The following is a 27082-nucleotide window of genomic DNA, read 5'->3' on the forward strand; positions in this document are numbered from 1 at the left end:
AGCGGGATCCGCGCCTTTATTTAAAGATTTACTTATTTATGCGCACAAGAGCCGGGGTGCAGGCCAGAAGTGTGGGGAGAGAGGACTCCCCAGGGGCAGAGCGGGGAGCAGAGCAGGCAGGTCTCCTGGGATCCGCTGCTGAGGGTCTGCCGCGCCCTGTGGGCAGCTCCCTGGCCGGCCCGGGATGGAACTCGTGCTGCAGAGGCTGGGGTAGCTTCACAGCGCTGTGCTGAACCCCTGCACCACCAGGGAGGACCCCTCAGTGGCTTTCAATGATCTTTCTGCACCATTTGTAGTGGCACCCAGGTGCAGGGAGGGCAGGGCGCTGAGAGGCTGGCAGGCGAATCTTCACCCTCCGCTCGCTCTGGCATCCTCTCGTGGTTTCTCCCCCTCGCAGCTGTTCAACTGCTGCGTCCCCTGCCATCCTGTCCTCTGACGCCCTGACAGCTCAGCCTCAGCCCCAGGTGTGCCACCCACACACGCCCACACCAGTCCCCAGGTGCGCCAGGCCGCGAGCCCAGCTCCCCCGCGCCTCCTGCATTCCAGGCCGCAGGTGAAGGCCGCAGAGGCTGGAGCGTCCTCACCCGCCCTAAGATGGTCTTTCCCCAAAATGGGCGTCCCCAGCAAATGGGGCACAGGCCTGCACCCCCCAGAACAACTGAGGGTGGGCCTCAGACCCAGACCAAGCCTCACCCACACCTCCCTGAGACGCCCGGGAGGAGGCCTGGGTGACGCCGGGCTTGGGGAAGACCGTTTAGATGTGACACCTAGGGCGTGCGCCCGGGAGGAAGGGGAGATGCCCTGGGATTCTTGAGAACTGAGATTTCCCAAGATTTCCTCCTCTGCAGGGCGCTGCCCAGAAACTGAGCAAGAAGCCACGGGCTGGGAGACGACATCTGCAGGAGACGTGTCTGGAGAAGGACTGTGATCCAAGTGCACAAAAATGAGCAGCACCTTGCTAGCTGGCATGGCTCCCCGCTTTATGGGGTTTTTTAATATTTATTTTTATTTATGTGTATAAAAACTGGGGTGCAGGGCAGAGGTTTGAGGGATGAGAGGACTCCCCCAGAGACAGAGTGGGGAGAACAGGCAGATCCACTGACATACACCCCTGAGGGGAGCGGCGGGGAGACGGGAGGGGTCTGCTGCGCCCTGTGGGTCACTCCCTGGCCGGGGATCACACTTGCTCAGGCTGCAGCAGCGACACCTGAGACTGTCACCAGGGAGCCCCCCGCCCCCCGCTCTTTGAGGGAGCACAGCCCCAGTCTATAGGAAAACCAAAGTGACCACCCCTAGCCCCATCAAGGCCTGCGGGGGTTCATAGCCCCAGGGGGGTCCAGTGGGTGTCCCCAGGCCCGGGGGTGGGGGCCTGACAGGGATCTGTGGCCCTGGGGGGCCCAGCAGGGGGAGACCGCTGTCCTGGGGGACCCAGGGGGATCTGAGGTCCTGGGGGCCCAGAGGCCCTGGGAGCACTCCGTCGTACCTGGCATGGGCCGCACCCGTGCCTGTGACCCCGCCGGGCTGTGCTCTCAGGGCACGAGCGCACGTGTGACGTGTGCTCCGGGCAGGGGGGCTGCTCCTCAGCCTCACTTGAGCAGGGCGCCCGGAGCCCCTGGGGGGTCTTGTCCGGACCTGGTCCTGCAGGGGAGGGAGTGTTGGGAGAGGCCCCATGCAGCGGCGGGAAGCACAGAGCAGATCTCCAGGACCGAGCAGACGGCTGGAGGAGGAGAGGGTCCTGGGGCCCTCAGTGGCGCACGAGGGCAGGGGTGCTGGGGGTGGGGCCGGAGGCCGGCAGCCCCCCCAGCCCCCCAAGTCTTTGCTCTTTCGGGTGGGGCTCTCGGCCTTCTCTCCTGGCCTCGCTCTCCCGCTCTGGTCTCTCTCGCGCTCTGCTCTTGCGCTCTGCTGGCGTCCCCGGGACGCCGCCCTCATAAGCGGGTCTCAGCCCAGGTGCGCCCACTCACTCATGCCCACACCCCACTCCAGGTGCCGCCTCAGGCGCGCGTTCAGGGCCGCGGGGTCCAGCTTCAGTCCTCGTGGCGGGAGGGCAGGAAAGCCTGGCATTCACTTACCCTCCCCCCCAGCCTGCCCACCCTCCCGCCTCCACAGCGCAGGCCTGAGCCCCCTGGGGGCACTGGTGGAGAGCACCTCACTTTCCAAGCTGTCCCCCCACAACACAGCAGCCGGAACCACAAAGATGTCCCACCCAGAGCGGGGGGGGCCCTCCCAGCACGTGGACCCCACCCCGCACCCAGAGCGGGGGGGGGGCGCCGCCTTCAGAGTGAAGACAGCCCCCCTCCCCGGCCCTGCTCGCCCGGGCCCCCTGCCCGGCCGGTCCCGAGTCTGTCCCGCAGTCATGGCCCGCGCGGATGTGGCGCCTTCTTTTGCCGCCTGAGGGCGCCCGCTGCCTGTGGCTTCCGCGGGGGCCCAGCCTGGGTGCGGGCAGAGACTCTGGGGCCTCCCCGCCGCCCCGCCCCCCATGGCCCCGCAGCAGGATGCCAGCAAAGCCCAGCCCTGGCCGGAGCCACAAGGGACCTTGCTGTGTCCTCCACCAGGGAGCCGGGGTGGGAGCACCGTTCAGGGTCTCCTGGAGGGGGCACCCTGTCCCCCGACTCTGGCCAGCCTGTCCTCCCCCTCACCCCCCCTCAGCCTGCCCAGTCTCTCTGGGGAGGCAGACTGCGGGGGCCCCTGCCCAGGACAAGGGGCTGGGTCTGGCGTGCTGGGCAAGGCAGGACTCGCAGGTGGCAGGGAGGCGGCAAGGCAGGACCCCCCCCAGCCCGGTGGCAGTGTGGGCCTGGGGAGACGGTGGCGCCCCCCCCCGTTCCAGGGCGACCCCCACGTGAAACAGGGTGGCCAGAGCGTGGGTGTCACCCGTGCGTAAAGGGACTTGCAAGGAGGCGGAGGGCAGGTGCACGACAGGGCGTGGAGGGAACGGACAGGAACAGCAGGGAGCCTGGGGAGTGCGTCCCTGGTCCCTGGTCCCGCTGCTAGCCGCCCAGGGCCCCGGTCCAGCAAGGGACCCCCCACGGTGGGCCTGGCCCAGCTCCAGGTGCTGCGCCTGCCCAGGCCAGCAGCCCCCGGTGGAGCGCGGTCTGGGCTTGGACCTCCCCCAGGAGCTCCCCAATCTGCCCGCCCTCCCCGCGGCTGCTCGGCCTCCCGCCCTGCCCCAGACGTTCAAGTTCAGATGCAAATCACCTGGGGGGCGGCGGGGTTTTCTGCTTTTGGAAACCTGGGATAAAAATAACCCGCCCTCGGCCGGGGAGGAAGCAGTGGGGGCCGCGGAGGGAGGAAGCGGCAGAAGCCTGTTGCCCAAGTCCTGTTTTCACAAGCCCCTGCGGGCCGAGGGCCGCCCGGCCACTGCCCCGTCCCTGGGCCCCGTCCCTGCTCTCGCCGGCCGCAGCCTCGCTCCCTCCCGGCCGGGCCCTCGACCCAGGCGCTTCCTCTGCCGCAGTGAGAAAGGGGTGAGGGCTCCCGGCCCAGCGCTGCTCAGCCCCGGTGCCCCCTGCGCCGCCCCCCTCCGGGCACGGGCTCCCTCCTGCCTCCTCAGCCTCACCCCGGCTTCACCAGCCCCTCAGGTGAAGTCTCCCCTCTCCTGCCCCTTCCGCCCTCTGCCCTCCCCTGCTTGCTCACGTGTCTGGCTGGGCTGCCCGCCCCGCCCCGCACACACGCTGGGCCTGGACCCCCCACGCTTCCGGGTTTGCCGAGGGCCTTCTGAACTGCATCTCTGCACCCCGAGAGGCTGAGCCCTCGCCCCACTTACGGATGGACGGGACACCTTCTGGGAGCTGGCCAGAGGCTCCGTGGCCATTGTCCAGCCGGCCCGGTGTGGGGGACCTTCCCTGCTGCCAGCCCCCGCGTGCCGGAAACCAGACTGCTGGCTCCGGGCTGGGGGACGGAGGCCCTGAGGGGAGGAGGGAGGCGGACACTGAAACCCCCATGCCTGAGGGGTTCCTGGGGAAGAGGGGTGTCCAGAGGGGACATGGGCGGAGCGGGCCTCGGCCCACACATGTGTCCGCGGGGAGGGAAGGCCTGGCCCACCTGATGTCAGCAAGGCCGGGGACCCAGGGGGGCAGCCCCGGCACCCACTCCTGGGGTTCCAGTGGAGCCGGGTAAGGTGCTTCGGTCTCCTCTTTGGAGGAGGAGGGCTCTTGAGACTGAAGGGGGGCCAGGAGAGAAGGTCCCGGGAAGGCGGTGGGCCCGCTCATGCCTGGTGTGGTGCTCGCCACCCCCGCCAGGGCCCCCGCCCACATGACCTGTGGCGCAGGCCTGGTGCTCGGGCCGGCCGGGGGTCGCCAGTGCCCTGATGGCTCCCTCCCCCGCCCTCACCCCTGTAGCTCGGCTCCCGTGGCGTCCACCCATAGGCTGGCCTCTGCCTGTTTCTGTGAATAAAGTTTTATTGGCACAATCCGACCCGTGCATGTGCGGTGGCCAGAGCCACGCGCCCCCTCCCGCCTGCCCGCTGCTGACAGCCTCACGCGGCCCGCTGGGCAGTGCCAGGGCGGCGTCCAGGTGAGCAATGGCTCGGTGGGACACACGGTTCCTGGCCTCGGTGGGGACGGCAGCCACCCAGCCAGGCCTTTCTGTGCACAAGCCATGCGACACCACGAGGGCCAAGCTCCTGGGGCCGACGGACGCCGACGGCCCTCACCGTGCAGACTCGCAGGGGCAGGTGGTGGGGACCTTCGGGGGATGGTGAGGCTGAGTCACCCCTGGGGGGCAGTGGGGGTGATTCCAGGTAGGTCCTAGGGTCTGCCGGAGCCTGGGTCTCGGAGCCTGGTGTGAATGGGCCCTCCTGAGTCTCCTCCCCCTGGGGCTGGGGAGGGGCAGCTGCCCCAGGCACACCCCCAGCTTCGGGGCCCTTGGCCGTCCCCCCTCACTGCCCAGGGATGGCCAGGGCCTCAGGACGCCGCACTCCGGGAGGGGAGCGGGGAGGCTCTGGCTCCTGTCACTGGCAGGAAATCAAGGCAGAAAAGCGGCTGCTCCCCGCTCCCAAAGTCAAGGGCAGGAGCAGCACATTCCCTGAGGAGAAACTCTTGTCAGTCCGGACGCCCAGCTCCGCGTAGGAGAGCCGCTCTCACCCCGCCCCCGCCGTGTCCCCAAGCGTGTGCCCGCGTGCTGGGCACCTGCTGTGTGCTGGGCCCTGCGAGTCCCCACGACGCCGCTGGCCGGGGAGCCCAGGCCCACGGAGAAAGGGGCAAAGGTCGCAGGGGGGCCACCGACCAGGGGCCCAGCCTCAGCCTCTGGCCCCAGCCAGGCCCTGGCAGAGCAGGGAGAGCCTCATCCCTGGAGGCCCAGTCACAGGATCCAGGCGGGGAGGGCGGCGCCCTGCTGGGACAGGCAGCCCAGAATCTCGGGGGTCACGCCTCCCCTAAGACGTCCTCGGAGGGGCTGAAAACCACCAACTGAACCAGAAATAGCAATTAGACGTGTTCAGGGAGGCGGGAGTGGCCTGGAACAGGCACTCTTGAGATTCTGACCAAACGAAGGGCGCACAGAGCCGGGGGACGCCCCATGACCTTCTCTTCCTTGTGCAACTTTCTGGCTTTCCTCCGCAGTTGAGAGTTGCTTAACGCTTTTGCTCACACAGGCCCCTTTGAGTCAAGTCCTCCACCCCTAGGTCTGTAAGACTCCCCCACAGGGCCATGCCCTGGCTGTCGCCCCCCTTTCTGACGGGGTTGGAGCAGGAAGTGTCGCCGCCACCCAAGCCCCTGCTCTGCCGCCTCTTGAGCTCCCAGGAAGGGAAGCCACTGGACGGAGAGGCTACGCAGGAAAGCCCCCACCCCCATGGCTCTGCGGTGAGGGGGCCGGGAGTGGAGCAGGCTGGGCGCCAGGGCCGCGCCTCTCACACGTCCCTCCTCCCACCTTGTGCCCCCCAGGCCTGCGTTTCACCGGGTTTCCTGGAGCCCAGATGGGTGGTTTATCTGCCTGTTTCTGTGGGTTTGTGGGGGCGCACTCACCACAGCCCATCACCATTTCCTGCTCCGCACCCCAACCCCCAGGGTGCTTGCCTTTCCCCAACCCCAGCAACCAGCTCCTCCCGATGCTGCCCCACGCAGCAGCCACAGCTGAATCAACATCACAGAAGGAAGTGACTGGGAGGAAGAAGTTAAGAAACAAAGACAGGGGAAGGGCCATGGGGTGGGGTGTTGCAGGTGAGGGGGGGCCTCTCCCGCAGTGGCCCTGTTCTCAAGGGGCGAGACTGCTTCGTGCCTTTTGGGCAATGGGTGGTGATTCCTTCTGAGTGTCCCTGAGAGCTGGACCCCAGGTGCCCCTTCCTGGTGGACCCCGGTTCTCACTGCTCACTCAGTCCCAAGCTTCCCCAGCTGGGACAATCTCTGCAGCGCAGTGGGGGAACCCATGGCCTCACGCCCTCCACCACCAATGGATCCGTGGGGTGCAGCCCTCTCCAGGCCTTGGAAGGGCCGAGATGGCTCCCCCATCGCAAGTTTGGGGGCGTCCCCGCCTAGCCCCAGAGCAGCACCGGCCCTGCTTTCCAGGCCACCCGGCTGCTGGGCTCCTACTTCCCAAGAGCCCGAGCTGTGTGTGCTGATCAGCTGTTGCGGGGCAGCCCCCTGCACCCCCACACCAGGGACACTCGGAGCACCCTCTGCTACCTTCTGTGGCAGCTGCACTGGCTGGGGGGGCTCCAGAGCCGGGCAGGGGTGTCTGAGAAGCTCACCCCCCGGGAGGGGGCTCTCCATGAACACCCGCTGAACTGCAGCCGGATCTGGAGGGGGTGGTGATGTGACTCTGGGCCACTCCCAAGCTCGCTCGTGCCTCACTTCCAAACGCTCGGCCTGGGCCCTGGCAGGTGCCCGGAGGCTGCAGACTGCGGGGGCAGAGTCAGGGACGAGGGGCTCGCTTACATTCCTGTTCCTGGGCCCTGGAGAAAGCCCACACACGCCCCAGAACCGCCTGCCACCGGCACTCCACGCCCAGCTCCCTGCTCTTCTCAGAACAGGCCACTTCCCTGTTCGTGGGTGTGAGCGAACACATTTCAGACAAAGACACTGACACCCTGCACCTCTCAGTCCCGGGGCTGAGATCACAGCTGGTTGCCCCATCTATGGGGGTGTCTTCCTGCTGGGGTTTTGACACTGTCAGCCCTGCCCCTTGCTTCCCCTGGGGCTCCAGAGCTCTGGCCGCAGGTTCTAATATGTGCGTTTGAAGCTACACGTTTCCCTCTGGGCGCTGCTTTGGCTGCATCCTACACGCAGCTGCCTGTGTTGCATCTTCGTTGCATTCCAGACACTTCCAGGCTCGCCCGAGGCTTCTGTTGGAGCTGGGCTGTCTGGAATGTGCTGTTTCTCTGGGCAGCCCTGACTTTCCGCGGCCTGTTTGCAGGTCTCATGCTCGGATGCTGGAGAGCCCGTTTGTGGGATTCCGAGTCTCTGGCGCGGGCTCCGGTCTCGCGCAGGGTCAGGACGCGGTCTGTCTTCCCGCGGCGACTGTGCAGGCCGCCGCGGCCGGGCCTCCCGAGGTCCTGTTAAGGCTCTAGCTGGACCCAGGGCTGAGTGGTCGTCCCCACCCCACACTCGCGAGCACAACCCCCCGCCCCTGCCCCACCGGCTCCCAGAGCCCAAGGACGGCCCCTCCTCCCGGTGCTTTCGAGGTACATTTATTTCAAGATCAGGCTCAGCAGCACCCATATCCAACCTGATCAAATCTGAACATTTTCCCTCTCTTTGCCCAGGAGTTTTCCTCTTTCCACCTAATAAATAAAACTTAAAGATGTAACAGTGGAGTCTGCGAGCTGTCCCGGCCCCAGCCTCCGCCGCCTGCCACGAGCCTGGGTGGGGCTCCCCAGACTCCCTGCAGCCTTGGGGTGGACGCGTATCCACATGGTCTCCTCTCACCCTCCAGCTGCCCGTGGGGGCGGCCGAGGCGGGGCAGCCTGGGCCCGGCGCTCTCCCCTGGCAGGGCAGCCTGGGCCCGGCTCTCTCCCCTGGCAGGGCAGCCTGGGCCCGGCTCTCGCTGAGCGCCTGCCTGTCACGCGGGGCCTCCTGGGCTCTGTGCTCTGAACTGCGTCCAGTGCCCTCGAGGCCTCGCCAGCCCGAGTGTGTCACTGTCCACCAGTTTTAGCTGGGCTAGAGCGAGCTCCAGAGCGCGGGCCGGGCCCTCAGCTCCCCAGGGGCCACTCCGGCCCCCCTCGGCTCCGAGGGGCCAGGCAGACCTTGGCTCCCTCGGCAGCTGGTGACTTCTGTCCGCCGTCTTGCGGCGCCTCTTGCTGGGAACGTAAGGGCTTCGTCGCCGCCGCACCTCTCTGCTCACACGGCTCTCCTGGGCCCCTCGGCGCACCTGTTTCCAGCGGCCTGTGCTCGGGTTTTCCACCTCGTGGCACCCCCTGCTCCTCTGGCTTCAGCCTCCGGGGCCCCCTCGGCGGTTTATCTGATCACTCTGGTCCGAACATGGCCTCAGTCTCCCTCAGCCAAGAAAAGGAAACCAAGTTTGGGGAAAAGGAAAGGAGTTGAATTTGTCGACCAACGAGTAGGGCGGCAGACTCACGTCTGACAGACCCCGTCCTGCTCTGGGCAGAGGGCAGGGGTGTTTCCACGAAGGGAAAATAGGGGACATGGACTAGGGGCCGGGGAGATGCCAGCCTGCCTTTTTAACTCCCTTCTCCTGGGAGCGCAAGCAGACACACCTGCCCGACAAGGGGAGATTGCAGGAAATACCGGAAAGACCAACTTGTTAATGTTTATCTGGGAGACTGGTCCTCTGCGACTGCGTCGCTTCCCTGGCCTCTTCGTTCCCCTTTGATTGTAGGAAATGTGCAGCTGAGCCCCCCCAGCCCTCCCACCTCTCAAGTCCAGTGTGCTCAGGACACCCCCAAAACTGAGACTCTGAGTCCACTAAGTGGCTTTACACTTACTCTTTAAGTCAAAAGGTGTTTTCACTGCAGAAAATTTCACACGGGGGCCTTCCTGGTGGCGCAGGGGTTAAAGCACGATCAAGCTGTCGCCAGCCCCTGCAGCCTGAGTCCAGCCCCGGCCAGGGGTGACCCACAGGGCGCAGCAGACCTCTCCTATCTCCCGCTGCTCCCCTCAGCAGTGGATTTCAGTGGATCCGCCTGTTCTGCTCCCCACTCTGTCTCTGGGGAGTCCTCTCACCACCCGCACATCTGGCCTGCACCCCAGCTCTTGTGTGCATGAATAAATAAATCTTTAAAAAATAAAATTTCACATGGATACAAAGGTTGTGGACCAGCTTTGTGACCGCACCTCCCGGGCTGCTGGGCCAGACCCCTCTCCTTGGCCGCCCGCCCCTGCCCCCACCCGGGTTATCTGGCCGTGACGGAGGAGAGCAGAAGCGGGAAAGGAGACTCACAGTCAGGAGCTGCCGCGCCCGGGTGCGTGACAGACGCACCAGTAACCAAGCGCTGGAAAATCAGAGCCTCAGGCACCAGGGCCTCGGTCAGGAGGCTCCAGACCCTGGCGGGGCTCAGCTGCTGTGGGGGTGTCAAGGGCTCAGACCTGAAGGGGAAGATGGAGATTAGGGAACAAACTGTCCACCCACAGGATGAGCCCTCTCTTCCCAAAGAAGATGGTAAAACCCAACGCTGCCCCCACAAAGGGGCCGCCGTCCCTCTGCCCGCCTGTGCCCGTGCAGGGCCTGTCACCCACTCTCTCCCTCCGCAGGGCAGCGGCCTCCTGCCCGCCCGTGCCCTGCACCTGCCCGGGCGTCTCCTCACAGACCCCCTCAGCGGAGGCCGCTCCCCTCGAGGCCGCCTGCCGGCAGCCATGCAGCCTCTCAGCAGCGGGGCCGCTGGGAGGGGAGCTCTGGGGACACCTTCCCAGAGGGAACCCAAGGACCCCGCTCTCAAGCCCACTGACCACAAACACGACACAGAAGGAAGCCCCAGCGCCCTGCGCGGCACCTCACATCTCGGCGCGTGACTGAGCGCCGGGTCCCCTGAAGGAGAGCAGCACCCTCCGCCGCCTCAGACTGGTGGTTGCAGCTGCCTGAGCTACGGCCCCGCCCTCGCCTGGGGCTCACGTCAGTGTCTGTCCCGCGGGTCTCCTGCAGCCTGGGCGTGCGCCTGGCAGCCCTGTGGGCACCCCCTGCCTCCATAGCACCCCCAGAGCGCCCCCGCCCTGGCTTCCCATTAAGCGGGTAGTTCGGGCTACACTCGGGTGGCTGTGGGCCCCACAGAGGTGCCGTCTGTGTCCCGTCTGTCCTCCGCTGCCCGGCTCTCACGCCCTCCGGCCACTCCCTCGCGGGGACGCGCCGCTCTGCGGGTCCACGGCCAGCGGCAGCGGCTGCTCTATCTGCGGTCATCGCGTGGTGCTCTCTGGAGCAGTCCTGTAGAGGAGGCCGGCGTGAGCCAAGATCATTTCATTGCCCTGCGACCCCAGGGCCGGAAAGAAGGAAACAGCCACCTCATCTGACCTTCTCGCGGAGGTCTGTGTTAGCAGGCAGAGCACCCGCGGGTGACCTGCCCGGGCAGCGGCCACTGCCCCGGCGCCGAGTCCCGGCCAGGAGCCAGAGCGCTGGGGGACACAGAGGGGGGGCCGCCAGAGGGGAGGGGCCCCCGCAGAGCCCCAGGGGTCTGAAGAGGAGCCGCGGCAGTTCTCCACGTGGGCGCTGCGCTGGGACCGGGCAGTCTTCCCCTGGGTCCGCGTCTCCTTGTCCTTGACCCCACGGACTATTCTGGAACACCTGAAATCATCCCTGACATCTGAACTGTGTTTTTTATTCACAATCCTTTGTGTTTTATGTCCCTCACCTTTAAAAAGTTTTGTCCTATTTTCTTTTTTTCAGATGCGCAGGTCCTGCTTCACTCCTCAGGAGAGCTGTCAGTTATTGTCACACACAAAATTAAATATTGATCTTTGCTACGACAACGTCCACTTGGGCATGTCTGTCTCTCCCACGAGCAAGACGGAAGCAGCGGCCTGCATGGCCCCCCGACCCACCAGCGGTCTTGTTTCAGGTCGCCAGCAGTCCTACCAGCAGCTTACAGCCGGTCGGCGCTGTCTGAATCCCCTGACTTGTTTCTTCGCTCTCCTGGGCATCACCTAGCGTTGGTGTTGCTGTTCGCCAGCGTCCACGGGGGCGTCCTGCCCGTGTCCACGGGAGCGCCCCGCCTGGATTTGCTCACCTGTTTCTGGGACGGTGACACCTCGGGGCCCACGTGGCCCCGCGAGGCCTGGGTCTTGTCTCCGTGGCTGCAGTCAGTGCCCGCCCTGTCCTCCCTCTGCCACGGCCTGGCCCTGCTCCCCCCACACCGTGCGCACGGAGCGGCACGGCCCCGGCCTGAGGGTCTCCCCCTCACTGCTCCACACCCCGCACAGGCAGAGGCCACGTGTGCTGCTCACTACTTCCTCCCACGGCTGAGAGGAAGTGCTCGTCTTCCCCCATCGGGGTCTTGGCGTCTCCCAGGCGGCCCGCGCACCAGCCCAGCAGGGAGGAGCAGCCCCCAAGCCCACAGCCCAGCCAGACCCCGCCAGGGCTCCACGGCATCCGGGGGTGAGTGGCAGGACCCCCTGGGTCCAGGCTGTCCTGCGAAGGGGAACTTCAGCCTAAGGCTCTCTCCCGGGGTGTGCCTGCTGCCATCCAAGGGAAGACGCGCCTCTCGCCTGGAGGCCCCGCAGCCCTGGTCTGTGTCGCCTGGTCAGCTGCTCCAGGCCACCTGCCCACTGAAATCCAGGCATGGGTGGGGCGGGGGAGCATGCCCACCTGGCAGCGGAACAGAGCCTTGGGGGCGCCTGTGACTGGGGGCCAGGACCCAGCATGGAGGGAGGATGTGGCCCAACCCCAGGCCCAGCCCCCAAGGCCAAGTTCTCTGGATGAGCCGCCTGCAGGGCCAACACAGCCAGGAGGGGTTGGGAGGGAGCGAGGCCCGGCTGAGAGGCACAGCCCTATGTGGGCTGTGTGGGGGTTCCAGGCCCCCTGATGCCTACTCCCCCGTCCCCGATGCGCGCTCCTGCTGGTCATGGTTGGCTCCCCTGAGCAGCGGTGTGTGAAAGGCCCTCTGTGTAGTGTGCGTGAGTGTGTGTGTGCATGTGTGTGTGTGCGTGGCATGTGTACGTGCGGGCTCACACTTTAGGTGGAGTGTCCATCACTTTTCTCAGAAAGTCCTGAAGTTTCACAAGGGCTGGTGTAATGGGGGCAAAGCACGGGGTGACCCTGAGCTTCAGGGACACCGGCTCGTGTGACTCCCGGAACCAGATGCCTGCAGGCCTGTCCCGAAGCGTCCTGGGGTTGGGGGACTGAAACCATACCCTTGAACTCCGGGGTCCACCTAGATCCTTCTGGAAACTGGCCACACTCTCCTGCCTTGTCCCCACCTCCCTGGCACCTGCCCCTACTTCCTTCCCGGACCTAGGTACTGGGCCCACACCGCTGGCCCCACCAGGCTTCCGTGCCTCTGGGGGGCTGCGCCCAGACCTCCTCCTTCAAGGGTACCTCAGGCTCTGGCTGCGAGGGGGAGGGCAGTCCTGAAGGGGGTGGGTAGAGGGGCCAGCACCTGCGTGAGGGAGGACGCCGCATGGGTGGGCTCAGAGGGGCGGCGGGATCCTGGGGGTTGGGCCGAGAGAGCCGCCAAGAAACGGCCAAGGCCACTCGGCCCCTGCAGCCTTCCGAGGACTGTACATTTAAAACCACTCCCCCCACCAGCATCTGCGCGGGCTGGTGCCCCAACCCCCACCCCACCTCAAAGAGCAAGGAGCCCCCTCCCCCTTAGGGCCTCAGACTGAGGTCCCGGTGCCACTGCCGGGGCCCGGGGCCCGGGGCCCGGGGCCGAGCCCATGCCTGGGCACAGTGTCCCAAGCAGGACCACGGGGCCAGGGCTGTGGACGCCTGAGCTCCAGGGACCTGGCTGGTGACGGGGCCGCGCTGGCCGGCCTGGGCCCAGGGGCTCTCTGTGGGCTCAGGGGCCAAGGCTGCCGGTGCAGGCGCGGGAAGGGGCTCGGCCGGCCACGCTCAGCGGGAGGCACTTGCTGCAGCAGCCAGACCCCTCTGGGCCGGGGTCCAGCGAGAGCCAGGCGGGGTCCCTGACCACAGCTGCTGCCTGCTGGCACCTTGCCCGCACAGCAGGTCCAGGGAAGGTTCTGGTTACTGCCCCAGGGCTTGTGGGGAGAAGCCCCAGACAGCCCCTCCCTGGCAGCAGCGTGGGGTGAGTGCAGGACCAGGCCCCTCCTGGCACAGGAAGGGGGGGCCAGCCAGGCGCAGGTCCAGCTGACTCTCTAAGCAAGTGCTGAATTCAAAACCACTTCCCTGGGGGTGGAGGTGTGGGGACAGGCCGGGGCCACGAGCCACTGCGTGGGGGAAGGGCCTCGGGCACCTGCGGTGGGGAGGGGCCCCAGCCCTGGCAGCTCTGCGTGGACAAGCCTCACCTGGTGCGCACCTGCCCCTAGGGTCAGCTCCGCCAGGGCCCCGGGGCGCTAGCTGCGGAGGGCATGGCTGACCCGAGGGCGTGGGGGGCCTGATGACCCCACTCTGAGGACCCCGTCGCACCGAGATGCCCACATGGGCAGCCACTGACTGCCCAGGCACGTCTCAAAGGCGTCCTGGACTCTGCACGGGCCTGGCCCCGGCGCCCAGCACCTGAGTGGGGCCAGCTCCATGGCCAGGCGCCACCTGGTTGGGCGAGGCCCACGGCTGCACGGAGGCCCCGCATGAACTTCAGGCTCATCCAGGCAGGCCCTGGGCAGCAGCGTCCAGAGGAGGATTGGAGCAAGTGTCCGGACAGCAGGGCCCGGCTGTGAATTCACATACAGCCTCGGCTCTAAGAGAGGCTCGGTGGCCTGGGGTGATCTGCCGTCGGGCTCAGGGCCGGGAGCGTGTCCACGTGGGGCCAGGCTGACCTGGGCTCCGACCTGACCGTGTGGCTTGGCCGGGGCACTGACCCCTCGGAGCCAGCAGTGGAGCGGGGAGAGGCCCCGTGCTTCCCAGCCCCCCCCCCCCCCCGCACTCCCTGGCACCTCACCCCACCCCCGCCACACGGCCAAGGCAAACTCCGGGCAGCGCGTGTGGCCAGGCTGCAGGGGACTGTAGGCGATGCCCGACCTGTTGCTCTGGGGCCTGGAGTCCCGGTGACCGCCCAGTCGCACCCTCCTGCTGACCGAGCCCCGAGGGTGGGTGTGCCAGGCACCCCCCGCCGCAGCGCCCCCCCTCCCCGGGCTCACCGCAGCGTTTCCTGTTGGCAGAGGATGTGGGGCCAGGGCCTGGGCCCTCATATCTGGCCAGTTTGAGGTACAGAGACTCTGCTCGCTTGAGGCCTGACCCCGTGGCCCTGGGAGCGCCAGCAGAGCCTGCAGCCCCGTCTGCCACAGCCCCGTCCGCGCTCCCCGGGGGCTGGAGGCCCCCTCCCTGCAGGCCTGGCCCCGGAGGCCAGTCCACTCCCTCCTGGCTCATTTTCCTTCTTTTCACTGAAGCCCCCCGACCCGCAGACACGCCGTCTCCACGCCCCCTTGGCAGAGACGATGCAGGCTCAGAACAGACCAGTGACCGGCCGGACCCCGGGGGCCACGCCTGGGGGCTGCACCTGGCCCAGGAAGCCCCTGCGTGGCTGCCACTGCCCCGGCCCCGCTGGGAGGGCCGGTCTCCATGGTAGAGTTAAGGGTCGACTTCACTACGCATCCTTTTTCTTTTTTCTAAGATGTATTTATTTGTGCACACAGGAGCTGGGGCACAGGCCAGAGGTGTGGGGTGAGAGGACTCCCCAGAGACAGAGCGGGGAGCAGAACAGGCGGATCCACTGAGCTCCACTGCCGAGGGGAGCCGCGGGGAGGCAGGAGAGGTCTGCCGCGCCCTGCGGGCAGCCCCCTGACCGGGATGGACTCAGGCCGCAGAGGCTGCACACAGCTCCACAGCGCCGCGCCCCCAGGGAGGCCCCCGCCCATCCTTTTTCTTTTATCCAAACAAATGCCAAGAAGAGAAGGACGTGACGGCCTCGTCCTCCTGTCCCTAAGCAGAGGAAAAGCGGCTCGGCCGGCAGCCGCCCTCAGCCAGGGGCCTGCAGTCCCCCCTCGGGCCGGCCAGGGCTCCTGCCCCGGGAGGACGCGGCGCCTCGGCTCTTGCTCAAAGCGCTTTTCCTTTTTTCATGTTTCCTCTTTTTCATCTCTCTGTTGCCTAATTTGGGCTGCGCTGTGCGAGCGTGTGATTTGGGAGCCAGTTCCCTGTGCTTCTCGGCGCCTTCCACGCCGGGCCCGGCCAGCCTGCGGGCGCCCCCGGGCGGGGGGCCCTCCAGTGTGTGTGGGGCTGTGCTCTGCCCCGGCGGGGTCCAGGCCCAGGGTCTGACTCCAAGGCCTGGTGGGCCAAGGGCGGCCGGGGTCTCAAGAGTCCCCTTAGGGGCAGTGGAGGGGCAGCTTGGGGTGGAGACGGGCGCCTGGCTGTGGTGGCCAGGCCTGGGTCACGCAGAGGACGCAGGCGGAGTGTGGCTGAGGCAGGCCTGGCACCAGTTGGGCCCTGCCCTCAGGCCTTTGCGGCCAGCCCTGCTGGCTGGACACGCCCCTGCAGCCGGCCCCAGCTGGGGACAGGGTGCGACCAGGCTCTAAGCCCTGAGCTCCGGGAGCTGCCCGTGTCCTCCCCGGGCCCGGAGCCAGGCTGGACACAGCCACCTCTGATGAGGGGGAAGCAACACTGGGGGGTCCCTGCCCCCCACCCGGCTTCCTGTCACCAAGGGCAGGACCCTGTGGCCTGCGGGTGTGCTCCCCCCTGTGGGAGGGGGTGTCAGGCCCACATCCTGCGGCTTCCCCGCCGGACCCCAGGGGCTGGACCCCATCTTACGTGAACGTCTTGGGGGGCAGCCGTGGCAAGAGCTGCTCTCACCGGGCCGCTCAGTCTGGGGCTCTGGGAGGGCCACGGCCTCTTATCGGAGCAGCCTGGGCCCGGAGTGGACAGCCGCTCTCCAAGCCCAACTGGACCGGGCACCTGGGGCGCGCCAGGTGAGCTGGGGCAGCGCAACCAGCCCTCGGGGAGTGCAGCCTCAGGACTTTGGGGGTCCTGGGGTCCCTGCAAGGAGGGCTGGACTGGCCACAGCTGGCCTCCGCCTGCACCCGCGGGGAGGGGCGTGGGGGCCCTGGAAGTGGTGTGGGGGTGCCCGCACGGACCGAAGCCACCCCACGCCGGCGCTGTGGCCAGGAAGCCAGAGCCGGGCTGAGTTCTGCTTTTGATCCCGGCGGGAAGGCCCAAGGGTTCTGTTTTGACACTTCTGGGTCCTGCCGGTAACAGCGAATCCGGCCACCCAGGGGAGGCGCGGTCTGAGCTCCGAGGCTTTCACAGCCGTCCCGGCGAGCCCGGCCCCACGGCCGCCTCCTGTGCAGGCTCCCCAGCACCCTCCTCCCTTAGGGTCATGGCCTGTCAGGTTCCCAGGAGCTGACCTGGAGGGGGGCCGGTGCTTTGGGCCTGGCTGGGTCGGCAGCCCCCACCGGAGCCAGGGAGAAGGGCGGGTCCCCAGGGGCCAACAGACTCCAGCCGTCCGCGCCCTGCCCTGGAAGACCAGGGCGCTTCAGTGACCGCAGGCCGGGTCCCTGGGGCAGCCCCGAGTGGCACAAGCACCAGACTCGCTCACCTGGGCCTGTACCTGCCCAGGTGTCCAGCCCCGCTGGGGCTCGGGTCAGCTGCCCTGGCCGACCCAGCATCTGCCTGCGCCAGGAGTCCCGCCCGGCTCACTCTCGCGCCACTGAGGCCAGGTCGGCTAGGGGCATGTGCCTGTGAGTGAGTGTGCCTACACCTGAGTGTGTGCCTGTGCATGTGTGTCCACGTGTGTGCCCGCGTGTGCGTGTGCCCATGTGAGTGTGTGTCTGCGCGTGAGTGTGCCCGCGTGCGTCCCAGGCAGGCCCACCCTCTGCTGGTCTGGGAGGCAGCCCGGCGTGCTGGCCCCGCCCTGGTGCTGGCCCCACAGCAGTTCCGTGGGGGTCCCGCAGCCTGCGCCTGGGTCTGAGCCCGTCCCCCCACCCGCAGGACATGCTGCCCGGGCTCTCTCTGCTGTGCGCCCTGGCGCCACTGCTCTGCCTGGGGCCCGGTGAGTTCTGCGGGCAGCCCCCTCTCTATGCTGGGTGGGGAAGGACAGGGTGTCCTCACATCCCCCTGGACCCACGCCCCGGGCGCCCCTCCTTCTGGAGGGCCACCTCCCTGGGGCCGGCAGACACACCCCTGCCCTGTCCTCCTGCTGCCCTCCCCCCAGGAGTGGCCTTGCCGTCCACCCGCCCCCACTTGTGCCCCAGCTCAGGGAGCCCTCCCCCCAGCCCTCTCCCAGGAGTGCGCCAAGTACAAGGTCAGCACCTGCCGGGACTGCGTGGAGTCGGGGCCCAGCTGCACCTGGTGCCAGAAGCTGGTAAGTGCCGGCTGCCGCCTGCCCGCCGGAGCCCCTTCCTCTGCCTCGGGGGCTGCTGGCACCCAGGAGTGCTGCCCACTTTCTCGTGGGACGAAAGCGGCCTGGGCACCCGGCTGCGGGCACACGGGGCTGGCCACCAGGGACCCCGGGAGGGCGGGTGGAAGCCTGGACGCCGGGAGGAGCGCAGGGGTGGGGGCGTGTGGCCCGGGGCGCGCAGGAGAGTGAGCGGGGTCAGCGGGAGGGGTACAGAAGGCCCTGGGGGACCCCTCGCGGGCTCTGGACGGGGCCTGTCACTCTGAGGCCCTCGGGAGGCCACGGCCAAGACGGCCAGTCTCCAGCCTCGGCCTGGTCCCACACCGACCCTCCTCCGCCCCCTCCCCCTCCGGCCAGCGTGGCCCCACAGGCTGCTCTCCCCGCGGCTCACAGCCCACGGCTGCCACCTTGTCAGCTTGACCCTCACGGCACTCTGAGCCGGGAGCCCCAGCCCGCTGCCCGTGCCAGGGCCGCCTGCAGCGGGTTCCGAGGGGGGGTGAGAGGCTCGGGTCTGCCCTGCCCCCAGCCCCCACCCCGCCCGCGCAGAGCCAGGGCCTCCTCTGCGGTTCCCGGTTCCCCCTCGCTGGACAACCTGCCTCCCCGCCCACAGGCGCTTCCCCCTCCCCCGCCCCGGCTCCCGGAGGCCCCGCTGGGCCAGCAGCCTGCGCAGGGTCACTGCTGTCCTGAGATGGCCCAGGGCGCCCCACCGCCCCGCTGGCGGGCCCTTCAGGAAGGGGGCTCGGGCCCGGCCTTCTGAGGACCCAGGGCCTGTGCGGCGCAGGGCACGCTCTCGGGACGCCACACTTCCCTCGGCCACTTCCCTCTGGGGGCTGGGCCCGACCCCTGGTCCAGGCCGGACTGAGCCAGGCCCCCGGGGCCCCCTGGGCTGAGGCCTGGGCTGGGGATCCCTGCTGCAGGCAGAGAGGAGCCCCCAACTCAGCTGGGGGGGACAGGACACAGGGCGTGGGGGGCTGGACACAGGGGTCTTCTAGGCTGCCCCCCGGCCTGCAGGGCTGTGTCTGGAGTCCGGGCATGAGTGAGGGGCCAGCCTCACAGCGTGGGCCCTTGTCCCCCCCCAGAACTTCACTGGGCAGGGGGAGCCCGACTCCGCCCGCTGCGACACCCGGGAGCAGCTGCTGCTGAAGGGCTGTCCCGCCGACGACATCATGGACCCCCAGAGTCTGGCCCAGACGGAGGGGGGCCGGCCAGGGGCCCGGGAGCAGCTGTCCCCAAAGATGGTGACGCTCCACCTGCGGCCAGGTAGGCGGTGCTGGGCGGCACGGGTGCCCTTGGTCCTGCGTGGCGTCCCGCTCAGCGGCCAGGCTGCGGGGAGGCCCCCAGGCCCCTCCACCGGCCCCGGCCCTGGCCCGTCCCTGTTGGGTCCCGCCCTGTCCCCGTCCCGGGGAAGGGCACCGGGCGGGCGCCAGGCTGGGTGGGCGGCGGGCAGACGGGACTCAGTCGCTCCCCGGCCGCTCGCTCCTGGCCTGCACCGAGCGCCGACCGTGCGCAGGCGTGGCCCTGGGAGGACGGGCGCGGGCAGCCAGGGCCTCAGGCTGGGGCAGAGCCGAGCGCAGAACTGCATGGGCAGGGGTGGGGCCCCCCGGGCTGGTGGACCAGGGCGGGCGGTGGGGGCCGGGCCGGGCTCCGCGGACCGTGAAAGGCAGCGCCTCGGAGCTAGCGCGTGGCCAGCATGCTTCGCCTGGGGACGCGCGTCCAGCGGGGCCGCTCTCCTGGGCGCCTCTGCCTCCCGCAGGCCAGGCAAGGGGCAGGGACCGCGGAGGCGCCCCCAGATGCCCTGAGCCCCCACTCGCGCCGCAGGTCAGGCGGCCGCCTTCAACGTGACCTTCCGGCGGGCCAAGGGCTACCCCATCGACCTGTACTACCTCATGGACCTGTCCTACTCCATGCTGGACGACCTCATCAACGTGAAGAAGCTGGGGGGCGACCTGCTCCGGGCCCTCAACGACATCACCGAGTCCGGCCGCGTGGGTCAGCTGCCGCCCCGCGCCCGCCCCACGCCCGCCCCCGCCCCGGACAGACCCAGGAGGGCACCGCCCGCCCGTCCCCTCAGCCCTCGCCCTCCTGCCCCTCAGGCTTTGGCTCCTTCGTGGACAAGACGGTGCTCCCCTTCGTCAACACGCACCCCGAGAAGCTGAGCAACCCGTGCCCCAACAAGGAGAAGGAGTGCCAGGCCCCCTTCGCCTTCAAGCACGTGCTGAGGCTGACCAACAACTCCAACCAGTTCCAGACGGAGGTCGGGAAGCAGTGGATCTCCGGGAACCTGGACGCCCCCGAGGGCGGGCTGGATGCCATGATGCAAGTGGCCGCCTGCCCGGTGAGGGCCCCTCCTGCCTCCCCGAGCTGAGGTTTCTCCCTGCAGCCGCCAGGCCGCCCACACGGGCACCGCTGGCCCCGGCGCTGGAGCAGGCCGGACAGCAGCCACCCCGCCCGGCTCTCAGGGAAGCCCGGCCCCGCCGTCCCACGCAGGCCCACTGCCCGCGGCGACCCGGCCGAGCCTCCTGAGCCTGGACAGCAGGCGGAGCCCCAGGGGAGGCTGCTGCCCGCCCGCCCGGCTCCCGGCGGATGGCCCACGCCCGCCCGCTCCCCCCACCCTGAAGAGGGCGTCCGGCTCCCGCTCCGCCCCTGGCTGGCCCTGCTGGCTCCTGGCCCTGGCCCTGGCCTGTCTGTCCCGCGCACAACCCTCGCCCCCGCAGCCTGCGTGGGGCCAGCTCTGCAGCGTGGCGGCACAGCCAGGGACTCGCTCCTGCCTCGCAGCCCTGCGGCCCCGTCCTTGGTGCCCAGGGCTTTGGCCACGTAGCAGCTGCTCCTCCAGCCCCCCGGCCCTGCTGCGGGCCCAGCCCCAGGGGGACAAGGAGCCCGTGGGGCGTCGCCCACCTAGCCTGGCTGGGGTGCTCTCCTGCAGCCCCAAGGGCCTGGGACCCGGAGCTGCCACCTCGGCCCTCCCGCGCCCCCCCCCGTTCCCCCCCGGCTGGCGCTGATACCCCACCTGTGCCCAGGAGGAGATCGGCTGGGGCAATGTCACGCGGCTGTTGGTGTTTGCCACAGACGACGGCTTCCACTTTGCGGGTGACGGGAAGCTGGGCGCCATCCTGACCCCCAACGACGGGCAGTGCCACCTGGAGGGCGGCCTGTACAGTCGCAGCAACGAGTTCGTGAGTGCTGCCCGCGGGCTCCCCAACCCCAGCCCTGGCCGGCCCAGCCGCCCCCTAACCCCAGCCACAGCCGCCCTGACCCCAGCCCCGGCCGCCTGGGCCATCCGCCGGGCTCCACAGCCCGGCCTCTGACGGCGGCTTCCTCCAGGACTACCCGTCGGTGGGCCAGCTGGCGCACAAGCTGGCCGAGAGCAACATCCAGCCCATCTTCGCCGTGACCAAGAGGATGGTGAAGACCTACGAGGTGAGTGGGCCAGACCGGGCGTCCCCTGCAGCTCCGCTTCCAGGAGAGAGCTGTGCCCGCTGCGGTGGACGGAGCCTGGCAGACCCAGGCCTCCTGGGCCTGGTCCCCCAACTCGCACGCACGGCCCCCCAAGCACCCCAGCACCTGCCTGGTGGGCAGCAGGGCCCTGCTCCCGCGGACCTGTAGCAAACGGGGAGGAAGGAACAGCTTCCCTGGGCCACCAGACGGGGTGGGGTCCACAGCCGCGGGGAGTGGGCAGGGAGGCTGGAGAGGCAGGTGACTGGGACGCCCCCGGAGCACAGGCATAGCGGCCCCTCTGGGGAGCGGCAGCAGGGCTCCGGCTCTGGCTCCGGCAGTGACTCAGCCCTCAGCGCCAGTGCGGCCCTCCCCGACGGCCGGGTGACCCCGAACTAAGGCGTGGGCGGGGGGCATAGACGCTCCCCGGGGCTACAGGGATCTGTCCACGTTGGGGCTGCTGCCCGCAATGCACCCCGCTGGGGTGGAGCTGAGTCCTGTTTGCGAGCGGCCCAGCTCAGCCGACGCTCCCTGCTTGGCCGCCCTTCCTGACGCTGCGGCGCTGTCCTGCCCACCGGCCGCTGCCGAGGCGGGGGCAGCTCCTCCAGCTCTGAGCCCAGATGCCCCTGAACCCGCTGCAGGGGTGTGTGGCCGGGGGTCGCCATGCCTGCCCTCTAGGACTTTTCTCCCCGCGAGGGGCTCTGTGTGGTCGGGAGCACGGACGACTGGGACCCCAGCAGGGCCGTCGGGGCCGGCCGAAGCCGGTGGACACGGCATCCCCGTGGCCTCTGAGTTTTGCTGGTCTCTCCCCAACAGAAACTCACGGAGATCATCCCCAAGTCGGCCGTCGGGGAGCTGTCAGAGGATTCCAGCAACGTGGTCCAGCTCATCAAGAACGCCTACAACGTGAGTGCCAGCCAGCGGCGCCTGGCGGTCAGCGAGGCCGCCCTGCCACGGGTCCCCCTCCCCGGGCCGCCGGCAGACCTGACCAGCTGACCCGGCTGACCCGGCGCGCCCGTGGCCTGGCGTGTTCTTGCCTGCGGGCGGCCTGTGCCACTCGGACGCCACGAGCCAGGCCTGAAACAGAAGCGGCAAGCCCATCCCAGGCCGCAGTCCCTCAGCCCGCCGGGAGCCCCCCTGCGCCTCCTCCCGCCAGCCTGGCCGCCCCGGCCTCTGCACCCCTGGCCTCCGCCCCGTCTCGCTCAGTCTCCATCTCTGTGGCTCCGTGTGTGTGCGCGTCTGTCCGCCTGTCTCTCCTCCTTCGGCTCTGTCTCCGTCTCTCGGTCTCTGCCTCTCCTGTCTCTGGCTCAGCTCTCCAGCTCCCGCCCTGGCAGTGCCCTGCTCCCCCCGAAGCTGCTGAAGCTGCCCCCAGGCTGCACCCCTTCCCCCCCGCCAGTCTTGGGGGGCCGTGGCCTTGGTCACCCCACCACTGGCTGCACAGCACAGGACCAGCTCCCTGCGGGTGTGTGGGCAGAGGAAGAGGCAGGGGCGGCCTGGGCAGGGCTGGGGGGCAGAAGCGAGCCCCCTAACTGGGGGTCCCTGCTCTCTGCTCTAGCAACTCTCCTCCAGAGTCTTCCTGGAACACAGCACCCTCCCCAGCACCCTGAAAGTCACCTACGACTCCTTCTGCAGTAAGGGGGCTCCGAAGATGAACGAGCCCCGAGGGGACTGTGACGGCGTCCAGATCAACGTGCCGGTGAGTGTCCACCCCGGCATTCTGGAAGCTTCTATCCCAGGAACAGGCAGAAGGAGGCTCCCCAGCAAAGAGTGGGGGAGAAGCAGCTGCGGAGCTCTCTGGCCAGAGGGAGGGGCAGGAAGGGCCTGTCTGGGCCAGCTGGATGGAGGGCAGGCAGCAGCGTCCCCTCGGGGCAAAATGGGTGTCCCTCCCACGGCGCCTGCTCTGGGCTGGTTTCCCTTCTTGTGTTTTATTTCACTTGGTGACAAAGACGCCCCGAGCCCACAGGCGAGGAACGGGGTGTGAAGCCGCCCGTGCTTTACACGCGCTGCGGCCCAGCAAGTCAACGCCACTAGCCGAGAGCGAACACTCAGCAGAACATGCGCCTTTGGTGCAATTTTGAAGATGCCATTTAACCCTCGAGTGTGTCGCCTACGGGGTGTCGCGCGTGACTGCGCACCCAGGTGCCGCCGGCCCAGGGGCCGGACGCGGTGGCCTGACGCGCCAGAGACGCCTCCCTCCACGGGCGGTCGCCGGCTGGGGCCGCTCGGTCTCCCTTAGGCCTCTGCCCTTCGTTCAGGGTCCTGGCCTGAGCCTCCAGGACTTTGGGAGAAAGCCGGGGAACAGCGTGTCCTTCACAGTCGCCCCAAGCCCTTCCACGCGCGCAGCGTGACAGGCATTGCAGACCCGCAGCGGCCAGGCCGCGGGGTGGGGGCCGCGGGGTGGGGGCCGCGGGCCGGGTTCCCTGCGGCCCTGGGCTCCGCTCACCTCCCCCTGCCCCACCCTCCTGCTCCCGCTCCAGGCCTCCCCTGCACCGGCCAGCGCCCGGCGGCCAAGGGTGCACCCTGACCGCTGAGCCCAGGCCCCTGGGCCGGGCCAGGCCGTGGGAAGGGGGTGAGGGTGGAGCCCCGGCCTGGCCTGACCCACCTTCCCGGGCAGGTCACCTTCCAGGTGAAGGTCACGGCGGCGGAGTGCGTCCAGGAGCAGGCCTTCACCATCCGGGCGCTGGGCTTCACGGACACGGTGACGGTGCGCGTGCTCCCCCAGTGCCAGTGCCAGTGCCGGGGCGCGGGCCGCGACCCCCGCGCGCTCTGCAGCCACAACGGCACCATGGAGTGCGGCGTCTGCAGGTGGGCGGGCCTCGGGGGCGGGGCCTGGGGAGTGGGGGGTCCCGGCGGGCGGGCCCGGGGAGCGGGCGGCCCGGGGGAGTTCCCGGGGGGTCCCGGGGGCGGGCCCCGGAGGAGTGGGGGTCCCGGCGGGCGGGCCCCGGGGGAGTCGGGGTCCCGGCGGGCGGGCCCGGGGGGGGAGTCGGGGTGCCGGCCGGACGCCACCGCGGTGGTCGCGCAGGTGCGACGCGGGCCACATCGGGAAGCGCTGCGAGTGCCAGACGCAGGGCCGCAGCAGCCAGGAGCTGGAGGGCAGCTGCCGCAAGGACAACAACTCGGTCGTGTGCTCGGGGCTGGGCGACTGCGTGTGCGGGCAGTGCGTGTGCCACGCCAGCGACGTGCCCCACAAGGAGGTGTACGGGCAGTTCTGCGAGTGCGACAACTTCAACTGCGAGCGCTACGAGGGCGAAGTCTGCGGGGGCGAGAGTGCGTGGGCGGGGCCGGGCGGGGCCGGCGGGCGGGGCTGGGCGGGGCCGGCGTGGGCGGGACCGGCCGGGGCGGGGGCGGGGGCGGGGCGGGCCGGCGGGGGCGGGGCCTTCGGGGTGTGGGGGCGGGGCCTGCGTGGGCGGGGCCGGCCGGGGCGGGGCGGGGCGGGGCCGGCGTGGGCGGGGCCTTCGGGGCGTGGGGGCGGGGCCGGGCGGGGCGGGGCCGCCGAGGGGGCGGGGCCAGAGCGGCGGCCGGGGCCGGCGGGGCTGACGGGGTGCTGCCCTGCAGAGCGGGGGCGCTGCTTCTGCGGCAAGTGCAAGTGCCACGACGAGTACCAGGCTCGGCCTGCCAGTGCGAGAAGTCCAACAACATCTGCCGGAACCGCCGCGGCGTCGAGTGCAGCGGGCGCGGCCGGTGCCAGTGCAACGTGTGCGAGTGCGACGCGGGCTACCAGCTGCCCACGTGCGACGAGTGCCCGGGCTGCCCCCTGCCCTGCGGCCGCTACGTGTGAGTGGGGTGCGCGGGCGGCCCCGGCGGGACGCGCGAGGCCGAGGGGGTTCGGAGCGGGCTGGGCCGCGGGCCTCCCTCCCCTGTGCCCAGCCCCGCCCCGCGGCCCGCCCGGGCCGGCCCAGAAGCGCGCAGGCCTTTCCCCTCGGGCCTCCCGCACACCCGGGTCGCGCCCGCCCGGGCCGGCCCGCGCTCACGCCGGTCGCCCGGCCGCGGCCCCGCAGCTGGTGCGCCGAGTGCCTCAGGTTCGACAAGGGCCCCTTCCAGAAGAACTGCAGCGCGGCCTGCGGGAACCTGAGCGCCAGGAACGGCTCGCTGTCCAACCGCAAGTGCCGCGAGCGCGACTCCGAGGGCTGCTGGATGATCTTCACGCTGCGCCAGCTCGACGGCCGCGACCAGTACGACATCCACGTGGAGGACGACCGCGGTGCGTCCCGGGCCCCCTCCCGCCCCACCTGCCGCGCCGCGGCCGCACCCCAGGGGCCAGGCTCCCACGCCCGCGACCACCCAGGCGGGGCTACCGCCCGGACTTGGTCCCGGCCACTCTGTCAGGCCGACGGTGGGATTTTGAGGACCGGGTACTCGGATCTCGGCCTGCAGGGCCTCAGGGCTCAGTGCCATTGGCCTGCCCGACTGCCCCCTGGGCTCGGCCGCCCGTGCTGGTGGGGGGCACAGATGCCACCTGTCCTCCCAGGGTGCACGCCCCGAGGGTGGAGACGTGCTTAGCCAACATGGCAGAACCCCCGTGCCCACAAAAGCCAGCGGGGGCCAAGACAGGGAAGATGGCAGCTGCGGGTCCCTGAGGTCAGAGCCAGGAGGACGGGCTGCAGCGGAAACCCAGGCCTAGAGCGTCCAGACAGAGAGAGAGAGAGGGGTGTGGGCAGAGCCCCTGGGGCTGGGCTGTCAAGGCCTTGAGTGCCGGGAGAGTTCAGTCACTTCCAAACCTCCCAGGCGGCGACCCCAGAGCAGCGTGTTCAAGACTGACACACCGGGGGCCTCAGGACGCCGACGGGGCCACACGGGGCCAGCTGGACCATCTTGGGATGGACACAGGGGTGGAGTCAGGAGGAGCAGGCCTCCTGGGGGGTGGGGGTCGGGTCAGTTTCTAGGGGTACATGCTGGAAGTGTGGGAGCTGGGATGTAAAGTAAACACCATGCCAGTGGGTTAGGGCTTCAGACTGGCAGCACCCCCTCTTCCTCCCCAAGAGAGAGGCCGGGAGCACAGCGCTGGGAGGCCCAGCCATTTGGGTGACCAGGCCAGGCATGATCCTGGCAGGACACTGCCATCCCCCCATGATGGGGGCAGGGGCTGACGCTCTGCCCCATTTCTGCCTCACTTCAGAGTGTGTGGAGGGCCCCAAAGTCGCAGCCATCGTGGGGGGCACCGTGGCGGGAGTTGTGCTCATCGGCGTCCTCCTCCTGGTCATCTGGAAAGTCCTGACCCACCTGAGCGACCTCCGGGAATACAAGCGCTTTGAGAAGGAGAAGCTCAAGTCCCAGTGGAATAATGTAAGTGGCCCCGAGGCCGAGGGTCCCGGGTGGACGGTGCGCCCTCCAGCCCCCTGGATCCCCACCCCGGGGTGCACACGAGCACCCCCAACACTGCGGCAGGTCTGCTCAGGGCTGCAAGCGCAGCTGCCCGGCTCCCAGCCACCCCCCGCCAACCGCCTTCTTGCTTTGTGCCGCAGGACAACCCCCTCTTCAAGAGCGCCACCACGACAGTCATGAACCCTAAGTTTGCTGAAAGTTAGGCGCCTGGTGACCGGCCACAAGGTCCGAGATGGGGCCCCACCCGCGCCCCTCCCGAGGCCGCCCTGCCCCGCCCCCGAGCCCCGCCCCGAGCCCCGCCCCCGGCCACCCCGGCCCAGCCCCGACGTCCCTGCCCCGCCGCGCCCCTCCCCGGCCGCCCAAGCCCCGCCCCGCCACCGAAGCCCCACCCACCACGCCCCGCCCCGGCCGCCCAAGCCCCGCCCCGCCACCGAAGCCCCACCCACCACGCCCCGCCCGGCCGCCCAAGCACCACCCACCACGCCGCAGAGCCCCGCCCACGCCCCCGCCCCGGCGCCCACGCCCCGCCCCGGCGCCCACGCCCCGCCCCGGGGCGCCCCCGCTGGTCAGCCGAGCCTGAAGCGCGACTCCCGCCCGCTGCTTCCGGCCGCGAGGGGCCTGGGACCCGGCTGGGCGCTCCCGGCCCGAGGCCCCTGCCGTGGGGGCGCCCTGGCGCGGCAGAGGGGGTCCCGGAGCGCCGGGCAGTGCGGGCAGGACGGACGCGCCGGTGCCCCTGGGAGGGGCTGGGGGAGCCCCGCGGCCGCGCCCCCGGCGGGCTCCGTCGTCGCGGAGGAGGCCCGGAGACGAGGGGCGGCTCTGCCGGCCCCCCGCGGGGAGCAGGGCCGGCTCGGGGGGGGGGGGGGGGGCGCCGCTCGCGTGTCGCGGAAACCCGGCCCGCAGGCAGCAGCTCCCGCCGCGCGCGGGTGTTGGTAGCTGCGCTCCCAGGGGTTAAAATGGCCGCCCCGGGGCGCAAGGGGCCCAGCCCAGCGCTGTGAAGCCGCCCCCCGCCAGGGAGCG

General features: G+C 69.6%; 1 protein-coding gene across 1 annotated transcript; it reads left to right on the forward strand.

The window, feature by feature from the left end:
* The first annotated feature begins 11289 nt into the window (after nucleotides 1-11289).
* ITGB2 (integrin subunit beta 2) lies at nucleotides 11290-26337 on the forward strand. The gene is given in 17 exon segments (XM_037524855.2): nucleotides 11290-11466; nucleotides 16906-16966; nucleotides 17190-17278; nucleotides 18391-18571; nucleotides 19130-19300; nucleotides 19405-19646; nucleotides 20329-20484; nucleotides 20633-20728; nucleotides 21560-21649; nucleotides 22299-22439; nucleotides 23358-23548; nucleotides 23766-24010; nucleotides 24299-24343; nucleotides 24346-24517; nucleotides 24742-24944; nucleotides 25860-26026; nucleotides 26206-26337. Coding segments are annotated over 16 exon segments (2310 nt in total). The 5' UTR covers nucleotides 11290-11466; nucleotides 16906-16908; the 3' UTR covers nucleotides 26269-26337.
* Nucleotides 26338-27082: the final 745 nt, after the last annotated feature.

Source organism: Talpa occidentalis, unplaced genomic scaffold, assembly GCF_014898055.3.
Source record: "Talpa occidentalis isolate TD23 unplaced genomic scaffold, MPIMG_talOcc4v2.1 talOcc4.4, whole genome shotgun sequence".
Classification (NCBI taxonomy): Eukaryota; Metazoa; Chordata; class Mammalia; order Eulipotyphla; family Talpidae; genus Talpa; species Talpa occidentalis.